General features: G+C 43.2%; 1 protein-coding gene across 1 annotated transcript in view; it reads left to right on the forward strand.

Moving 5' to 3' along the window:
• Positions 1–19,360, forward strand: part of Lmtk2 (lemur tyrosine kinase 2) — a 90,194-nt gene that overhangs the window by 39,690 nt on the left and 31,144 nt on the right. Inside the window, exons 4-7 of the mRNA XM_050124418.1 lie at positions 1,423–1,496; positions 4,063–4,181; positions 5,014–5,101; positions 17,882–18,015. Of these exons, the coding sequence (XP_049980375.1) occupies positions 1,423–1,496; positions 4,063–4,181; positions 5,014–5,101; positions 17,882–18,015 (415 nt within the window). The remainder of the gene's footprint in view (positions 1–1,422; positions 1,497–4,062; positions 4,182–5,013; positions 5,102–17,881; positions 18,016–19,360) is intronic.

Raw genomic sequence — 19,360 nt, forward strand, 5'->3', positions numbered from 1 at the left:
TCAAGAGGCAGAAGCAAGTGGATCTGAGTACGAGGCCAGTCTGGTCTACAGAAATAAAGAGGAACTGTGTTCCAGTAATGCAGTGGTGTTGGTTTTGTACTTAACTCTTCATGGGGACCTATATTCTTCATAATGTTCTGAGTTTCTTTCTTTTTTTTCTCCTGAGATAGGGTTTTTTTGTGTAACAGTCCTGGAACTCACTCTGTAGACCATGCTGGCCTCTAACTCAGAGATCCACCTGCCTCTGCCTCCCAAGTGCTGAGATTAAAGGCGTGCGTCACCACCTTTCACGGTTCTGAGTTTCTGCTCATTATCGTTCCATCACACACTGGAGGGCTTCCCTTAGCTTTTATTTATTGCAGGGCATTCGTGTTGGTAGCAAACTCAGCACTGCTTCTCTGAGAGGTCTTCGTGTTTGAAATGTGGTTTTGCCAGATAGTAGCATTCTTAGTCTTTTTCTCCCAGCGCTTTATTGTGGGAGCCCACTTCCTTCTGTCCTCCATTTCTGATGACTAATTGGCTCTTAGTTTTATTTAGGATCCCGATACACAGTGAGTTATTTCTGCCCTCCAGGATTCTCTGGCTCTTTACAGTTTGATTGTTAGGGTCTTGGTGTGGTCTCTAAGGCTGGTGTTACTGGAGTTTGCTGAACATTTTGGATATGGAGATACATGTCCTGTAGCAGTAGCAGGCCATTTTCTACCTTTGTCTTTTTTTTTTTCCTTCTGGGATTCCCCTTATGTCTATATTGGTCTGCTTGATAGTGTCCCCATGACAGAGTTATTGTATTAAGAAAAAGAAAACAAAACAAAGCCAACAGTATAATATAGTGTTAAAAAATAAGATATAAAAAATAAGTTATCAACATTAAATTTGAGACTCTGAAAAAGTTGCTAATGTATTTGTTTTTACACTATTAGCACAAATATTAAATTTATGCCAGTATTTTTTAGTTTATAGGTTATGTATTTGACATTTATTGTAAAGATTTATTTTCATTATTTTGTGCGTGTGTCCTATATGGAGTGCCACAGTTCCAGATGAGAGCATCATATCCCGTGGAGATGGAGTTACAGGTGATTGGGAGCAACTTGATGTGAGTGCTAGGAATCAAACTTGGGTCCTTAGGAAGAGCAGTAAACTCTCTTAACCACTGAGCCATTTCTCCAACCCTTACTTATTTTATTTTAGTTACATACATGTGTGTATGTCTGTGTGTGTCTCTATGTACATGTATCTGTGTGTCTATTTTTATGTATGTATTTATGTTGCTTTGAGAAAAGGTTTCATCATGGAGCCTAGGCTGCTTTCACACTCATGATCCTCCTGCCTCAGTTTTCCCAAGGTCTGGAGTCAGAAACCTGCACCACCATGACTCTTCCTGACCGTCCTAGATGCTTATTTTTATTTTTTTTCTACCAGAAGGTTTCAAGTCTCAAGTTGCCCGACACAGTCTAAACTATATACAAGAAATTGGAAGTGGCTGGTTTGGAAAGGTAATGTGCTCCTTATTTTCTTTAACTCTTGGATTATACAGTTCACATTTTAGGGGGTAGGGTGCTCAGAAACCCTAAACATTTAGAATGGCAGCAGTCATCATCTCTCCTTTTGATATGTTTATAGTAGTTGAACTTAGCAGGCACCGAAGTCTGAAGTTGGTGTATTTTAGAGAGGAAAAAGGGACAAGGGGAGATGGGAGGTTAGTGAATTTGCAAGGCAGTTGGCTCCACTAGGTAGAGTTAGATTGCTGAGATAAGTTTGAGATAAAGAGACTTGTGGGGAAGTGGAGGCCGAAATTTAGGGTTTGGAATATAAGGTATTTACTAGCAAGGTCTGGATCTGTAGGAGTAGTGGCTTGGATTATAGGAACCATGTTTGCAAGCTGAGGATGGGAAGGTCTGTTGGAGGAGTGCTTCAGCTGGTAAGAGTGCTTGCTGCACAAGCATGAGGACCTGAATTCAAATCCCAGCACCCACACGACATACCAGACATGGTCCTGTACACACCTGTACCTCAGCACCCCAGCCCTGAAGGAGAGGGTGCTTGCTGGCTGCCATCCTACCTAAAAAATGCTAGCTCTAGGTTCAGGGGTAGATCTTGCCTTGAAGAAGTAAGGTGGAGAGGATAGAGAACACCCTCCTCTGGCCTCTGCTCATCTACAGGCACATGCAACCCGCACACTCCACATGTACATTCACAAACATACAAGTTAAAAAAAGAAATCCAGTGCTTTGGCTCAGCAGGCAAGAATGCTTGCCACTGAACTTCATGATCTGTATTTAGTTCCCGGAACCTACATGGTAGGAGAAAGCTGACTACAGGTTGTTCTCCGACCTCTCCAGTGCTGTGGTATGTATACCTATGTATGTGTGCATGTGAGTGTGCTTGTGCTCCTCACTCCCACATACATTAATTTTAAAGGTATGGAGAGGTTGTCTGGTCTTTGCAGACACTGAATGCTAACAGTGACAGAGAGAAACAAAATGAGTCAGACAGATGTAGTACCCACCATTGTTCCTCTGCTTGGTGGAAGTGATGCTTATTGTATATATCAGGCTGGTTAATTAGCAAAGACTGTGATTTAGCTGATATTCAGAATTTACTGTTCTCTTCAGAGTTCTGCCCTTAGAATCCTGGTAAAGCTACTTAATTTTGTTGAGGTCTTTTTTCTTATCTCTGGCATTAAAATTAATTTACCTTATACAAATGTCTAAATGATCTTTCTGTCTGTCTGTCTCTTGATCTGTCTCTCTTTTTTCTCTCCATGTATGGTATATATTTCCTATGCATGCATGGAGACCGGAGGTTAACATTGATTTCTCAGTCATTGTCCACTTTATTTATTTATTTATTTATTTATTTATTTATTTATTTATTTATTTATTTATTTATTTATGGTTTTTCGAGACAGGGTTTCTCTGTGGCTTTGGAGCCTGTCCTGGAACTAGCTCTGTAGACCAGGCTGGTCTCGAACTCACAGAGATCCGCCTGCCTCTGCCTCCCAAGTGCTGGGATTAAAGGCGTGCGCCACCACCGCCTGGCTGTCCACTTTATTTTTTGAGGCAGAATCTTTCACTGTACCTGGAGCTCATCAATTAGGCTATATTAAGCTAGACTGGCTGCCTGTAAACTCCAGGGAGCTTCCCGTCGCTGCATTCTCAGGCCTATGATTGATTACACAGGTGCACCCTCCACACCTGGCTTCTTTAGGTTGGTTTTTGAGGATTGAACTAGGTTCTCATGCTTATAGAACAAACACTTTACCACCTGATTCATCTCTTCAGAAACTGTTTCAAAAGGAAATCAGTCTTGATCATTTTCTAGTTAAATAATCCTTTACTAACCATCACTCGGAGATAAGCTGTGTTTGGAAATGTTTTGTGCTGCCCTATATGTAACTTTTTCCTTGTAGCAAGTTCTTAGGAGGGCGTTCATTTCACCTTCTAATTCAGGGGAGTGGTATTTTTCTGTGGTTTGGCTGAAGTTTTGTGACAAGTCAAAGGCCTGAGGTCGATGTCATCAGAATACCATGGGTTTTTAAGTGTCTTGTGATGATGGCTTGTTAGCTGTTTGTCACCCGACCACCTTGTGTAGACAGTAACAGTGCACCTGAAGTGCTCGTGAGGAGAGCTGGGGCTGTTGTGTTTTCATTTCCAGGAAAAAGGCATTTCCAAGAAAACAAAAGATATATAACATTAATGTTTAAATACCTGGTGAATGCTTTAAAGTGGCCCTTCTGTTACAGCCCTCTCCCCTTTTTTCTGTTTCCTTCCCTTTCTCCCTTTTTCCCCCTTTCTGTCCTTTCAACAGGATGTCTCTGTATAGCCCAGCCTAGCCTTTTATGAACGCAGTAGCTTCCTTTACCAGCCTCCACAGTGTGGGATTCCATGCATATACTAACATACCCAGATAAGGGTTTGAGTTTCCTAAGCTTTGTCAGTTGGTGTACAAGGTAACAGGCCATTTAACTGTTACTTGTTTCTTTCGTATTTCCTACTCAGTAAAGTGTATTTCTTTCTCATTTTGGTAGAAGTGACAAGGAAAATCATTGTTTGCTTTTAGGTCCTCCTGGGAGAGACTTACACAGGCACCAGCGTAGCAAGAGTCATAGTGAAGGAGTTAAAAGCAAGTGCAAGCCCAAAGGAACAAGATACTTTCCTGAAAAATGGAGAGCCTTATTAGTAAGTAAGCCTTTGTATATGTTCTATAAGCAGGCTGCAATTCTGAAAATTAAATTTTTAAAACTACTTTGAGACTTCTGCCAGAAAATCCTGTCTCGTTAGACCCACCAGTGCCCAATAGTCAGTTAAGAACTGTTCAATCACTTTGCTTGAATAAGAAAAGACAATAAGCCTGCACACCTTTAATCCCAGCATTTGGGAGGCAGAGGCTAGTGGATCTCTGTGAGTTCAAGGCCAGCCTGGCCTACTGAGTGAGTTCCAGGACAGCCAGGTATACACAAAGAAACCTTGTCATGAAAAAGAAAAAAGAAAGAAAAGGCAATAGCACTGGGATGCTTGAGCTGTCTGTCATGGATTTCAAGGCAGTCATCACACAGACACTTCACTGAACATGTGCTGCACACTTGATATGATAGGGAAATACAAGTTTATGTAGAAAATCCCAAGGAATCTACTAGAAAAAAATCTAGAAAAAATAATAAATTCACCAAGGTTGCAAGATACAGGATCAATATGCAAGAGTCACTTTGGGCAAGAAGTGCGGTTCAGTGGAAGACTGCTTGCCCAGCATGCAGGGGGCCCTGAGAGAGCATCTTACTGTGTAGTTACTTGCTGTAGTTACTTACTTGCTGGCCTAGAACTTGCTTTGTAAACCAGACTGGCCTTGAACTTTACCTCCTGAATGCTAGAATTTAAAGGCTTATGTCACTATCCTCGGTTGTGATGTGGCCTTTTGAGTTTGTCATGCTGTAATTGAAATCATTGTAATGTTAAAATGCGAAGCACTAGCATATTTCCTGATGAACAGTGCTGTGGCTTTTATTTTTATCAGTATTCTTCAGCATCCGAATGTTCTTCAGTGTGTGGGGCAGTGCGTGGAAGCAATTCCCTACCTTCTGGTGTTTGAGTTCTGCGACTTGGTAAGTTTTTAGTAGAAATTCCAGTTGAAGTGTTCAAGGGTTATTTGCAGTTTTTATTTTCTTTTTCACCCAGAAATGGTGGATAGGGCACTAATGTCTACCCATTGAAGTACTTTGTGATGTGTTAGCTCTTCACTTTTGTTACCTTTTTAGAGTTCAGTGTACCCAACCCCAACCTGAGGTGTTTACTGTTACTACCATGTTGAATTCTCCAGACTCTGATTAAGCTTTTAAAACTTGTCAGTATTGTACATATGACTGAAAAGTCATGGAGTTTAAGCATATACTAGGTAGCACTATATGGGCAAGCTAGAACATGGATCCTCCATACCCTTCCTGAGGGCCCAAGGTCCTCACACAAGCCAGGCGTTTTGAAATTGATTTTTCACCCATCAGGGTAACCCATGAAAACTCTTACCAACAGAATACCACTAGTCATTCAGATTCTTTTTTGCTTATATATTTGTGTGTATGTGTAAGCATATTTGCATGTGTGGGGCAAGTGTGCAGGTGCACATGGAGACCTGAAGTTGATGTCAGTTGTCTTCTTCGGTCACTCTCTAGAATATTAGCCATGAAGGCAAAGTCTTTTGCTGAACCCTAAGTGCTCACATAGGTAGTTGGAGACTACTTGTCATTTCCTGACCAAACAGGCCCGAATAATCACACAGAAACTATATTAATTACAATACTGTTTGGCCAATGGTTCATTCTTATTTCTAGCTCTTATATCTTAAATTAACCCATTTCTATTCGTTTGTGTATCAGCACGAGGCTGTGGCTTATTGGTAAGGATGGGCATCTCTGGCAGCTACATAGCATCTCTCCGATTCTACCTGCTTTTTCTCTAAGTCTCTGTTCGGATTTCCCATCTGACTTTACTAAGCCATTGGTCAAAACATCTTCTTTAATAACCAATAGTAATAAAACATATTCATAGCATACAGAGGGGAAATCCCACATCACACATAGGGCTAATCTAGCTGGCCATTTTGCTCCAACCTTCCACACACTGGAATTTCAGGGAGGCTGCCACACCTACTCAGCATTCATATGGGTAGTGGGGATCCAAACTCTGGTCTTCACACTTGATCTACTAAGCCATCTCTCCAGCCCCTTTCAGATTTTGAAAACAGTAATGTATGCATTTATCCTGTCAAATTCAGTGATCAGGATTCAAGGTCATCCTCAGCTACGGAATGAATTTGAGGTCAGCTGGAGCTGTGTGAGACACTCCCTCCAAAAAAGGGCATTTTTTTTTCTAGGCATGTAACCTATGGATATTGATAGTTGGAAAGATTATTCTTCATGCAGGTGTATGAATACTTTTAATAACAATTTCTATGTGAAAATTTTGAATAAATATCTTTCCCCCATTGCAGAATACTTCATCTTTTAAGCCTATTTTTAACACATAATAATTTGTTATTTTCAAAAATGAGTGGGTAAGAATGTAATTTAATTTGCCAGATTTTAATTGATTTCTCAGTTTTCAGAACATTAAAACTTCCTTGACTGTGTACAAAGAAGTGGGAGTGCCCCAAAGTAAATCCCAGTTCACACAGATAACATTCTGCTGCTAAAAAAGAAAGCAGACTATGCTGTGCATTTAGCTTTAACTCCTAAATATACTTCAGATATTTTTATCCTTGGCAAAAGTGGTTAAGTCCCAAGGAATTAATCAGTTAATCAAAGAAGTTAATAAGTTTTATATTAGTTTTAGTTGGATTCCTTCATAGTGTGACCCTAGATCCCTATAGCTTGGTTTATAGCCGCAAAGTTGTTTTTCTGCTTTACTGTTTAAACATTGGGTCAGTTGATGTCAAAGCTGTCTTTGTGTCGGGGGAGGTGGGGGCTTGTTTTGAGACAGGGTTTCTCTGTGTAACAGTACTGGCTGTCCTGGAACTCACTCTGTAGACCAGGCTGGCCTTGAACTCACAAAGATCCGCCTGCCTGTCTCCCGAGTACTGGGATTAGAAGAATGCACACCACTACCACCCAGCCAACTGCAGCTAGTTTCTAAGTTGCATTCATCTTTACTCTAGGACCTCTGGAAGAGCAGACAGTGCTCTTAACTCTGAGCCATCTCTCCAGTCCCTTGCCTTTTGTTTTTTGTCTCTCTATATATATGATAGCACATGCATGCACAAATTCATAAATACACAAACACCAGTCAGTATTCTAACATTATTTCATGTGTGTTTATGAGCTTTTGAGTTAGTCTATACCTTTGTACAAATCTATATCCTCCTCAATTTAGGGTGAGGGTTGTGAAGTGTTCTAACATTGTTGAAAGAGGTATATTAAAGTCTACTGCCCCAGGACCTTGGGAGATAGCTTAGTAGATAAGAACATTTGCTGTCCAAGCATGAAAACCTGACTTCAAATCCCTGTGCCAACATAAAAGTACAGTCAGTCTGGTGTTCCATGTCTTTAACGCCATCACTATAGGAGGACAGAGACATAAGGATCCTGTGGCTCTCAGGCTACCAGACTAGATGATAAGAAATGTCATTGAGAGACCCCGTTTCATAGAAATAAGGTATACAGCAATAGAAGAGGGCTCCTGATATACTCCTCTGGTCTATTTACATCTAGGTACACACACATGCACATACCACACACACAAAACTATAACATAATAGTTAAAAGAACCTTGCATGCTGGCTATGCATTTTCTTGATTTCTCCTGATAATTCTAGTGGTTTTCCTTTATACTTCTTTTTTTTTTTTAAAGATTTATTTATTTATTACGTATACAGTATTCTCAGTATTCTGTCTACAAGCCAGAAGAGGGCACCAGATCTCATTACAGATGGTTGTGAGCCACCATGTGGTTGCTGGGAATTGAACTCAGGACCTTTGGAAGAGCAGGCAGTGCTCTTAACCGCTGAGCCATCTCTCCAGCCCCTCCTTTATACTTCTTGATGCCTTATGTGAGATATAGATACAGACTTGGTGTGACTTAATAAAACTTAACCTGTTAGTCATTGTGAAAGGGTTCTCTTGAAGACTAAAAGCATTGATAACAGCTGTGTAGTGGTGGTGCACACCTTTAATCCCAGCATTTGGGAGGCAGAGGCAGTCAGATCTCTGTGAGTTCTAGGCTAGCCTGGTCTACAGAGCTAGTTCCAGGACAGCTAGTGCTATTATACAGAGAAACCCTGTCTCAAACCCAGCACCCCAAACAAAGCATTTATAACAGTAAAGCACTATGATAATAATCTGGTCAAAGTGACTTTCCTGTAGTTAGGACTTAACTTCTTTGGCCAGGTGTACCTCAATCATTCTTCTCTGCTTAAATGATTGCTAACCTGCAATGCTAATCTGGACCATGTGGTCTATATGCTTATCCTAGTTAGTATAGTCTTTGGAAATTTCTTTCTACCCTCTTTTGGACCCTCCCCCCCAATTTTATTTTACATCTCTGGGTGTTTTGTTTATGTCTGTGTGCACTGCATGTGTGCTCGGTGCCCATGGAGGCCTAGAGGGAAAGTGGATTCCCTAGAACTATGTAACACGAATAATAAAAGCCCAGAGTCAGATGTGGGGGTTCAACCAGAAAACCAGAAAGCTCTAGTGGCTTAGCTTTGCCCTTCTAATCTTTAGGCAAGCCTTATTTATTAAAACATAAATAAAATATCACAATAGAACTGGAATTACAGATAGTTGTGAGTTGGAGTGGGAGCTGGAGTAACTCTGGTCCTGAGAGAACAGGAAGCACCCTTCTGAGCCATGTCTCTAGCCCCCTTCTTTTGGATTTTTGATTAATATTGTTTCAGTTTCCCCTGTCAGTTTGAATTTCGATTCCTTTTCCTCTAGTTGAGTGTGACTAACAAGACTGGAGAGTTCAGGGCCAGTAAATGAACACCTGTACCTGCATTTGAGGGCTCATCAGAAACCTACTCTCTGGGGCTTAGTGGGTAAAACATTTGCTCTGAGTGCATTAAGAACTGAGTTCAGTCCCTAGAACCATGCAAAGCTGTACGGTAGAATGTAGTCTGTAACCCCGATGCAAAGCTGCATTCAGTGAATGGGAGGTAGAAACAGGAGAATCCAAAACTGACACCAATCAAGCACTGTCATTGCTTGGTGTGTTAGAGTGGTTAGTGTCATACCAGGATTAAGGCTGTTCAGATGAAGTGACATTCGTCCACATGGGCCAGCTTTGTGCTCACTTCTGATCCTAGAAAGCCTCCAGATTGGTTCTTCAGCAGATTGGGCTCTTACTGGGTTTTGAAGTCTGGCTACCCTAAGCTCAGTTTGTGCAGACTGTACTGTAGTATGTGTCCGGTGGCCTCAGGAGCCGAAAATGATGTCCACCTGCACAGACTACAGGGCTATCCCCTGTCCTCAGTGGTCTCAATGTACATGAAGCCCTGTTCCCTACATGCTTACCCATGGCTTTCTCAGAAACAGGCCATATTGAATGGAGGAATGTCATCCAAAGGCAGGAGCCACCCTCTGGTCCTAAACCTGGTCCTAAGCCACTGCAGCCACAAAAGACTGGCTGTCTCCATCTGCTCTTAGGTTGTAAGCCTGGATGGACACTAACCAAACGGCACTCGTGCTCGCTGAGAGCACCTCCTGCGTAATCAAGGGAGAATATTTTTGCATCTAAGTAATTCATATAGTTACCAGCATTGCTTTAAAACACTTGAACACTTCTGAAAGCATGCGACAGCTCTGCCGAATGAGTTTGTGGCAGGTCTTCAATGGCCAGCTTATAATGCTTGATGGTGGCCGTTCTTGGAACAGAACGTGAAAGATTACTGCAGGGTTTTATGTAACTTGCCCTAGCACCGTAGTGGATACAAGGCAGTGAGAGTGTTCCAGTTGAGGATTGCTCATCCACCAAAAATGTACTGAATGTGTATGGAGCTCTGAGAGCTGTGCTTAGTGCTCAGGGAATTCCAGCATGATAAGGCTGCCCTGCCAGTGTGCCTGCAGGTGACTCACCTGGCCTGTCAGTTCCAGGTGCACACATATGCATATGAAAACCAGAGGCTGACAAAAAATGTATTCTTAAATCACTTCTCCACTTTTTTTTTTTTTTTTTTTTTTTTTGTGGCCAAGGTCCCTCACTGGCCAGTGAACTCCAGGGATCTGTCTTTGTGTGCCCTGCCCCAACCCCTCCCTGATGTAGTGGAATTCCAGGCTCCTGTTTTTTATGTAGCTATTTGGGATCCAACTTCAGATCATCATGTGTACACAGCGGAGCACTTTACCAGCTGAGCCATTTCCTCAGCCCAGTAATTATTTTCACTTTCTTAACTGGATCTAACTGCTAATTAAATAAAGATTTAAGTGGCTAATGACAGCGCTGCTGAGACCCAAGTTGCTCAACCTCAGGTAAACATGGTGGTGTGCTGGGAGAAAATGTAAGATGAATAGCTTTTGTTTTATTTTTAAGGTTGTAATTTAATTTTATTGTGTGTATGTTGTATGTGCTTGGGAGTGTGCACATGTGGTGGCATACACACATGTAGAAGTCAGAGGAGAACTTTCAGGAGTCAACTCTATCCTTCCACTGTGTAGATTCCAAGAGTCAAACTCAGACCATCAGGCTTGGTGTCAAGCACCTTTACCTAATAGACTATCTTGTCAGCCATCTTGGCAGTCCTACCTTTTTCCCCTAGAATGTTTGCTGTATTAGAGATGCAACCAGGGATCTTGAACATGCTAGGTAAGAGACCTGCCACTGAGCCACACCCCCAGAGAAGTATAGAAATTCAGATTGGGATCTTAAGAGAGGCTTCACCTGGAAGTGAAATATACAGAGTGAGTAGATAGGTTTTCTTCAGGTGGGAAAGGCCGGCCCAGGCCTGGAAGCATGGTGACAGGTCAGGTAAATGGTAGTGCCGAAGGGGGCAAGACAGGCCGGACCTGCTGGGAGGAACACGTCCGGAGTAGGAAGGTAGGTTTATGAGCATGCTTGAGGCCAGGCTGGGAGCTGAGATGCTGAAGGGTAGAGAGTGCACGTCCTCACATTCGCTTGTGCTTTCATGTCCCTTGCTGCCTCCAGAGCAGGGGTGCTGGGCATTTCAAGTGGTGCTCCTGAATGTCCGGCCAGGCCACTAAGACAGCAGGTGGATTTCAGTGTTGCTCAGGGTGACTTTGAACTTCCAGTCCTCTTACCAACTCTCAGTGTTGGGATTACAGGCAAGCACCACTGCACAGTTTATGCTGTGCTAGAGATGGAACTCAGGGCTTCCTACTTGCTAGGGGAGCACTCTCAACTCTTCAGAAAGTGGGTTTCTGAAGAGAGGTAGCACATTGCTCTGTGGGAGAGCAGCTGACCTAGCTAGACAAAGTTCAGGGCACTGTCATTGCTCTTAGACCTGGAGGTGGGCATGGGGGGGGGGGTCCCAGCCAGTGCCAGCCTCCTTTTGGGCATTGACTGGCCTTTGTTATTAATTTCATGTGTCTTTATGACATCCCACCGAGCTGTCATTATCTCTGAGGAAGGACTCTGGAGATGTGCCTTTCAAGAACAAAGACCATATTTAAGTGAGCTTTACAGTAATACAGATCCTCCGCTAGAAGTAAAATCAATAGCATTTACTATACAGTGGTGGAACTTTCCATAGAAAAAATCAGTTAGATGTTATTGGGATCATCCAGATGGTGTGCCAAAGTGATGGTTTGAATGAGATGTCTCTGTATTCCTGGACGCTTGGATGCTCTTCAGTTGGTGATGATGGATGGAGAAGGTTGTGGCCTTAGAGGAAGAAGTATGTTATTAGAGATGGGCTGGGAATTATAAAGCCTGTGCTATTCCCATTGTGCTCTCTCTCTGCTTATGCTTGTGGTTCAGGATCTGAGCCCTCAGCTTCTGCTTTCAGTGTCTAGTCCCTGCTGCCTGCTGGGTACATTGGCTCAGGCTTGTGATCCCAGCACTCAGGAGGCTGAGCCAAGAGGCTGCCTGCTTCTTACTTACACACAGGAACTTCTAGGCCAGGCTGTGTTTCAAAGTGAGACTCTGTATAAAAAAAGAAAAAGTTGGGCTGGAGAGATAGCTCAGTGGTTAAGAACACTTGCTGCTCTTCCAGAGGTCCTGAGTTCAATTCCCAACATTCTCTGTAATGAGATTGGTGCCCACTTCTGTAATGCAAGTGGAAAAGAAAAAAAAAGGAAAATATTTCCCATGGGTAGCTATCTTTGACTGTTTTATGTACAAAGTAACGAGGCCATAAGTTTATAAGCCCAATAAAAATCTGAAATTATAGATTTACTCCTAAGTTCATCAATATTAGACTGTTAATGAAATGCTGGCATGGCGTGGCATGGGAATGTGACTGGCTCAGCTTGAACTTGGAGCATGTCATTTGGAGCTTCTCCAAAAATTTTCTGCCTTCTCCTGTTCTTCAAACAGATATGTTAAACATATCTGTGTCCAGTATTGTTGTGGGGCTTAGGGACAGTAGGAAACAGGTAAAGACACAGCTGTGTTCACAGCTTTTTTTTTATTTTTATTTTTTATTCCGGAGACAGGGTTTCTCAGTGTAGCCCTGGCTGTCCAGGAACCTGCTCTGCAGACCAGGCTGGCTTCAAACTCACAAGAGATCCGCCTGCCTCTGCCTCCCAAGTGCTGGGATTAAAGGCGTGTGCTGCCACCACCCAGCCACAGCTTTCTTCTAGTCGAGTAAACAAAGAAAATGGTCATCTGCAAACAACTGTGCTGGGGGTTTTAAATGTGGGCTTAAAAGGTTGGAACTGGGGGTTAGAGAAATGGCTAAGCAGTTAAGGACATTTGTTGCTTTTTCAGAGGAGCTGGGTTTAATCCCCTACACCCGCTTGGCTGCTCTCACAGCCCACGGTAACTCTATTTCCCTTTTCTGACATCCACAAGCAATGCACACCTGCAGCACACAGACATAAATGAAGGTAAAACATGCATGAGAATAAAATAATAATACAAATATTAAAGGCTAGGGCTTTGGATCAGCAATAGAGCATTTGCCAAGAATCCACCAGTGATGGGCTGAGGTGTAGCTCAGTGGTAGATCCCCTGTTTAGCATGAACAAGGTCTGGGTTCAGCTCACAGCCATAAAAACACAACAACGTTTATTTATTTTGTGTGGGGCAGGGTGGGGGAAGCACATGTGTGCCATGGGGAAACCATCTTAGAATGAGTTCTTTCTACCACGTGGGGTATGGGGATGGAGCTCAGGTTGCCAGGCATGGTATTAAGCACCTTTACTCAGTAAGCCATCACGCAGCCCCATGGAAAGGTTAGATTTAAAGGGAGAACGAGACCCCTTGGGTTTTTTTGTTTGTTTGGTTTTGTTTTGGTTTTGCTAGCTTTTGGCAGAGCTGCTAGCAGTGGGGATGGCGGCGGAGGGGGGGGGGTACACGTTCCGCAGCTGTAGATGAATAGTGGGTGCAGGTATGTTGGGGGCAGAGAGGCTCATGCAAGGAAGGAGGCCAGAAGATGCAGCCATGAGGGGAGTCCATTCAGGAAGGATGGCAGAAACAGGAAAGTAGGAAGAGCTGGCTAGGAGGAGGAGGAGCCAGAAAGGTTTGGGTTTTGTTGCTTTTCCCTGAGAGCTGATGGAGTAGTAGAGCTGGAAGAAGACTCCTGAGGAGATGGTGTCGAGGGCCACAACAAAGAGGCAGGAGATGTTAGGATGGCATCCAGATACAGGCCTCCATGTACTTCAGCTGGGGCACGCCCATTTCATTAAGGGTCATGCTGGGACACACTTCAGTCAAGAAGGTAAGAGAAATTCAGGGTTATCCCTACCTGAATTCGAGGCCAGCCTGGGCTACATGAGATTTTGTCTCAAAACAAAGTTCTTTACAAATGACCTGTGTTTCAGTTATAAGGCTATTTACTGCTTCTGTTACATTGTGTTAACAGTAAATTAAAATGTATTAAAAATTAATTCATTGTGCTCAGTGATCTGCCAAAACCCTGTATTTTTGTGTTGGAGTTTACCAGGGCCTTTGAGCACTCAGAATTCCAAGTCCTTGCAAGGTGTTTCTGTTCCTAGTGCTGGGTGTAGCTCTCTGTTGCCATCTAGTGTCCGTAAATTGTCGTTCTTGAGTTTCCTTATATTTTAAAACCTGAATAAAGGGAATTTAATTAAAAACACGTTGAGGTTCTTGGTGAATTTTTTTTTAATTTTTCCTTAAAGAATACACAGTAGTGATTGTCTGTGTCTATTCAGTAAGCACAATTAAAATATAAGTAAGAAAGTCGGGTAGTGGTGGCGCACACCTTTAATCCCAGCACTAGGGAGGCAGAGGCAGGCGGATCTCTGTGAGTTCGAGACCAGCCTGGTCTATAAGAGCTAGTTCCAGGACAGGCTCCAAAACCATAGAGAAACCCTGTCTCGAAAAACCATACATATGTATGTATGTATGTATGTATGTATGTAAGACAAGCTGGGCCCTATGGGCATAGGCCTATACTCTTAGTTACTCAGGAGTCTGAGTCAAGAGGATCACAAATTCAGGTTCAGCCTCATAATAAACATTGCCTCATAATAAAAAACCAAAAAAGGACTGGGAATGGAGTGCCCTGGGTTCAGTTCCCATGTGTCTGTTGCGCTCTCTGTCTTTCTGTCTCTGCACACACCTCCCCAAATATCTAAATATTTTTCTGTTTTATATAGACTGAATCTTTTTAGAACTTTTCTTGAGGTAAAAATTCTTTTACTGTAATTGAAAGCTATTGTTGATTGATTGGTTGATTGATTGACTGATTGGTTGATTGATTTTGAGGCAGGGTCTCTTTCTGTGTAACGCTGGCTATTCTGGGACTTGTTGTGTAGGCCAAGCCTGCCTTGAATTCACCGAGATCCTGCCTTTACCTCCCAAGTGCTGAGACTAAAAGGTGTCCACCATGTGCCTCCAGTTGTTTGCTGTTTTAAACTGGTATCAGGAGAGGTCCAGAGTACTTCAGGACCATAGACCTAACTGTGAGTCCTGCACACACAACACGCGTCTTCCTCAGGAGGGGTGGCTGGGCCCCTTAGGGATCTTGAGAGTCACTCAGGGATGTCACTTGGAAAAGGCAATTTAAGAATAGGAGTGGCCGTGGACATACTTCAGGTGATCTTGAAAAACAACTCCATTTCACAGCCACAGTCATTTTGTAAACTTTTCACCAAGAGCTGCTGCTTGCTTTGCAAATTGGCAAGAGGGAGCATAATTATGTGAAAGTAGGTTTTTCTTCTCTCTTCCCCACTTCCCCCTTTCCCCCAAAAAACAGGGGAACCCTGTCTAACCCTGACTGTCCTGGAACTTGATCTGTAGACTAGGCTGGTCTTGAACTTCTGAGTGCTGGGATTAAAGGCATGCACCACTACTGCCTGGCCAGTAGGTTTTTCTTTATTTGGGTATGCTGCAGCAATGAGGCTAAGGAAAAAAAAAAAGCCATTTGATTGGAAGCTTCAGTGCATTTAAATGCTATTTCTATATTTTGTTTTTATAAGGGCTGTCTTAGGGAAAGCCCATTTGCCTATAGTCCTGGAGTTTCCTGCTAGAACTTCTCAGAATTAGTTTGTTATTCAAATCTTTCATCATGCCCCCAATTTGCACAGCTGGAAAGAGCCTAGCCTTTATGAAGCTGTTTGTATTGGGGTGAGGAATTCTAGCAGGAACAAAGGGAGAAAGTTTTCTGTGTTTGGTATGAGTGTGCATGTCAGGGTATGAGTGTGCATGTCAGGGTATGAGTGTGCATGTCAGGGTATGAGTGTGCATGTCAGGGTATGAGTGTGTATGGCAGGGTATGAGTGTGCATGTCAGGGTATGAGTGTGTATGGCAGGGTATGAGTGTGCTTGGCAGTGCTGATGGTGATCAATGGTGCTGCCTGTGCGTGATATTGGTGATCTGGTTGTGTGCTTGGATGTGCATGGTGGTGCTGGGTGACTGGGGGTGAATGTGGTGTGTGGGTGTGCGTGCTAATATTGGATGGTTGGAAGTGCACTGTGATGGTGGTGACTGAGTGTCCATAGTATACTGGAGAGGATGCTGCTTCCTTGTAAAGCTAATGTGACCTGTGGGTGGGATTCGGGATTCCACAGGTGTGTGCGATGAACCTTAAGTTAGCTCACATTTATTTTTGTAAAATAAATTGATTTCATCTGCATATTGGTTTAATTTACTTGTTAGCTGACTAGAATTTTCTTGGCTAGATAGTATACTAAAAAAAAGTAAGCATAGTTTATTGGAACAAAATTTTTTTCTCTCCCTTCCTTCTATCCTTCCTTCCTTTTTTCTTTCCTTCAATAGGATTTCATGTATTCCAGGCTGGGTTTCAGTCATTTTTGTAACCAAGAGTGACCTCCAATTCCTCATCCTCTTGCTTCTTCCTTTCAAGTATGAGAGACAGGCATTATCTTGAGCAAATTTCTTAACTCTCCTAAGGAGCAGTTCTGTGTCTGCAGAATGCCTGAAGTTTAAAGTATGCACCATGGGTAGCAGTTATAAAGCCTCCTGCTGTAGATCCCTAACACTAGGAATAGAAACAAATGCAGGTCCTAGGCGGGGCCTAGATGCTGCGTTATTGTGTACCAAGAATTAAACATGGACAGCCGTCTGTGGAGGAATATTAAGTTTGAAAATTTTATCTTGGGTGGAGTCTGACAAATTCGCGTCTTCAGTAAGTTACACGAAAGTTGGCCAAGGAGAACTTCTGAGTCTTTTCTTGAGTCGGATTTAAAGAAAACTGAAAGTTCTTGAGTTGTGTTCTACTTTACTAGCAGATCATAAAAGTCTTCAGTTTGGGGGTTGGGGAGATGGTGCAGTTGGTGAAATGCTTACCATATAAATATGAATACCTGGTTTCAATTACCAAAACCCAAGTAAGAAAAGCCAGGACAGTGGTGTCTGTTTGTAGTCTCAGCCCTGGAGAGAAAGACAGGAGGATCCCTGGAACTAGCCAGCCAGTCAGGCCTGGTAAGCAAGCTCCAGACCAGTAGGAGACACCGCCCCAAAACTAAGGTAGGGAGTGATGGAGGAATGTGCCAGGACTGACCTCTGTCCTCCAAATACGTATACACTCTTAAACGTGGATGTACACATTCCTCTCCCCAGAAAGCTTCCGCTTGGATTAGATCACTTCAATAGCTGTCTGTTCTTGTGTAAGGAGAATATAATGTATTATTTCCTCACACCTACGCCCCTTAGACAGATAGCCCAGAGCACTCAATGGAGTAGCTAGGGAGCTGAATACCAGTATGTCTGGCTAGGGTTTGCTCCTTCCCAGGCTGCCATCCTCTTCCTAGGCTTATTGAATTGAACTGGTGAGTGTCTGCAAGTGGCTGGAATGTTCTTTCCCATGTTGGTCTCTAGGGAAGGAAGCTGGGTGAGACCTGATTGTTGCTAGCACTCAGTGACTTTCCACCTCTTCCACCTCTTTTTCCTTTTTCAGCCTCTACTCCATGGCTCACTCAAGCATAAATGGTGGCCGTGGAACCTCGTGATAAAGCACTTACCAACCACGTGTATCCTAGAAATGAAAGTTAGGTGGTGTGAATAGCACACTTTAGCTCTCCACATCACCTCTTTGTAACCTGGAGGTTCCTAGCTATCTTCACTACACTTAATTTAATTGTGCATCGTTATACAGCTATATTCCATTTACTATTTTGTCCTGTATGTGTTTGTATAATAACTAATGAGAATGATTCTTAAAGTAAAATAACATATACTTTGGGTTGTTTGGAATCACCTTTAAGTCATTTATTAAGTCATCCTAATAGTTCAGATCCACTGCAGTGCTTGTCTAGGTGCTGCACTTGTCACTCACGTGGGCTGGTTTTCGCAGGGCGACCTGAAGGCTTACCTGCGCAATGAGCAAGAGCATGTGCGGGGAGATTCACAGACCATGCTGCTGCAGAGGATGGCGTGTGAGATTGCTGCAGGGTTGGCAGCCATGCACAAGCTGCACTTCCTGCACAGGTAGGTCTGCCTGGGCACAGGCACACTCTTCACATTGCTGTTCTTACAGCTAACTGAAGAGGTTGTGAGGTTTGGGGAGAGGGGCTGGAGATGGGATGCAGCTTAGTTGGTAGACTGCTAACATTCCTAAAAGTGGGCATGATAAACTGGGCATAGTAATGCACATATATAATACCAACACTCAGAAGGCAGGAGCATCAAAAAGAAATTCAAGGACATCCTCAACTACATAGTGAGTTTGAGACCAACCTGTGATACATGAGACTCTATCTCAAAAACACCAAATCAAAAAACAAAGGCAAGAATGGAGGAAGGAAGGAAGAAACCAAAGAGATGAGGCTGTGGCATGAGCTCTCTCCTTAAAGAAGTATTGATAAATAAAAGCAGAGGTGGACTTCACTTAAACCAACACCAGGGAGTAGCATGAATGTGGTCTGAGTGTAGGAAATAAGCAGTGTGAGAAGTCTGCAAGCGTCAGGGTAGGGAGTGAGTGTACCTGGCTCCCTACCGGCCTCTGACTGCTTTAGGCTTCTGGTTATACCCACGAGATCTCCTTATGTGTCTGTTCGCAGTCCTGAGGAAGCACTCACTATAGGCTAGCAATACCACTTTGCAATAGGTGGTGGCTTTGGTTTCTGGCTGGTGAACAGGCTGTCTTAAAAGTGTCAGAACTGGGTCTGAAGAGGCCGCTTCCTGTTTGTACACCATAGGCTTCCTTTTGTCCTAGCACAGGTGACTGGTCCTGCTTTTATTCTCCTTTTGCCTTTAGGCTTTTGAGTCCCAATTTTTTAAAATAGATTTATTTCTTTATTTGTGTGTATGTAGAGTCAATAACTCCTGCCAGAAGGAGGGAGTCAGATTCCTTCTTGATCACTCCATTTTGAGTGAGAATGCCTTTGAGGTAGGAGCTCTTCCGAGCTGGCATTTTCTTAACTAGGCTGAAAGCCCATGGTCCCCAGTGATTCTCCTGTCTCCACCTCCCCTCAAAGCTGGGGCTACAGGTGTGAGTGGGGCATTGGGATTGAGATCATAGTTCCACTCCTCTAGCTTAGTACACACAAGCCATCTTTGCAGCCGAATGTTTGTGGATACAGTCTTACTTTCCTCTTCTGTTACTTTCTTCTTCTGTCCCCAGTGGGCACCCACACACATGTGATCCACATACACAGTTTTATAAACAATAAATCTTTTTTTTAAAAATATTTATTATGTATACAATGTTGTGTCTGTGTGTATGCCTGCTGGCCAGAAGAGGGCACCAGACCTCATTACAGATGGTTGTGAGCCACCATGTGGTTGCTGGGAATTGAACTCAGGACCTCTGGAAGAGCAGGCACTGCTCTTA

Source organism: Alexandromys fortis, unplaced genomic scaffold (genome assembly GCF_014885135.2).
Source record: "Alexandromys fortis isolate MF-2015 unplaced genomic scaffold, M_Fortis_MF-2015_v1.1 scaffold_227, whole genome shotgun sequence".
Taxonomy (NCBI): Eukaryota; Metazoa; Chordata; class Mammalia; order Rodentia; family Cricetidae; genus Alexandromys; species Alexandromys fortis.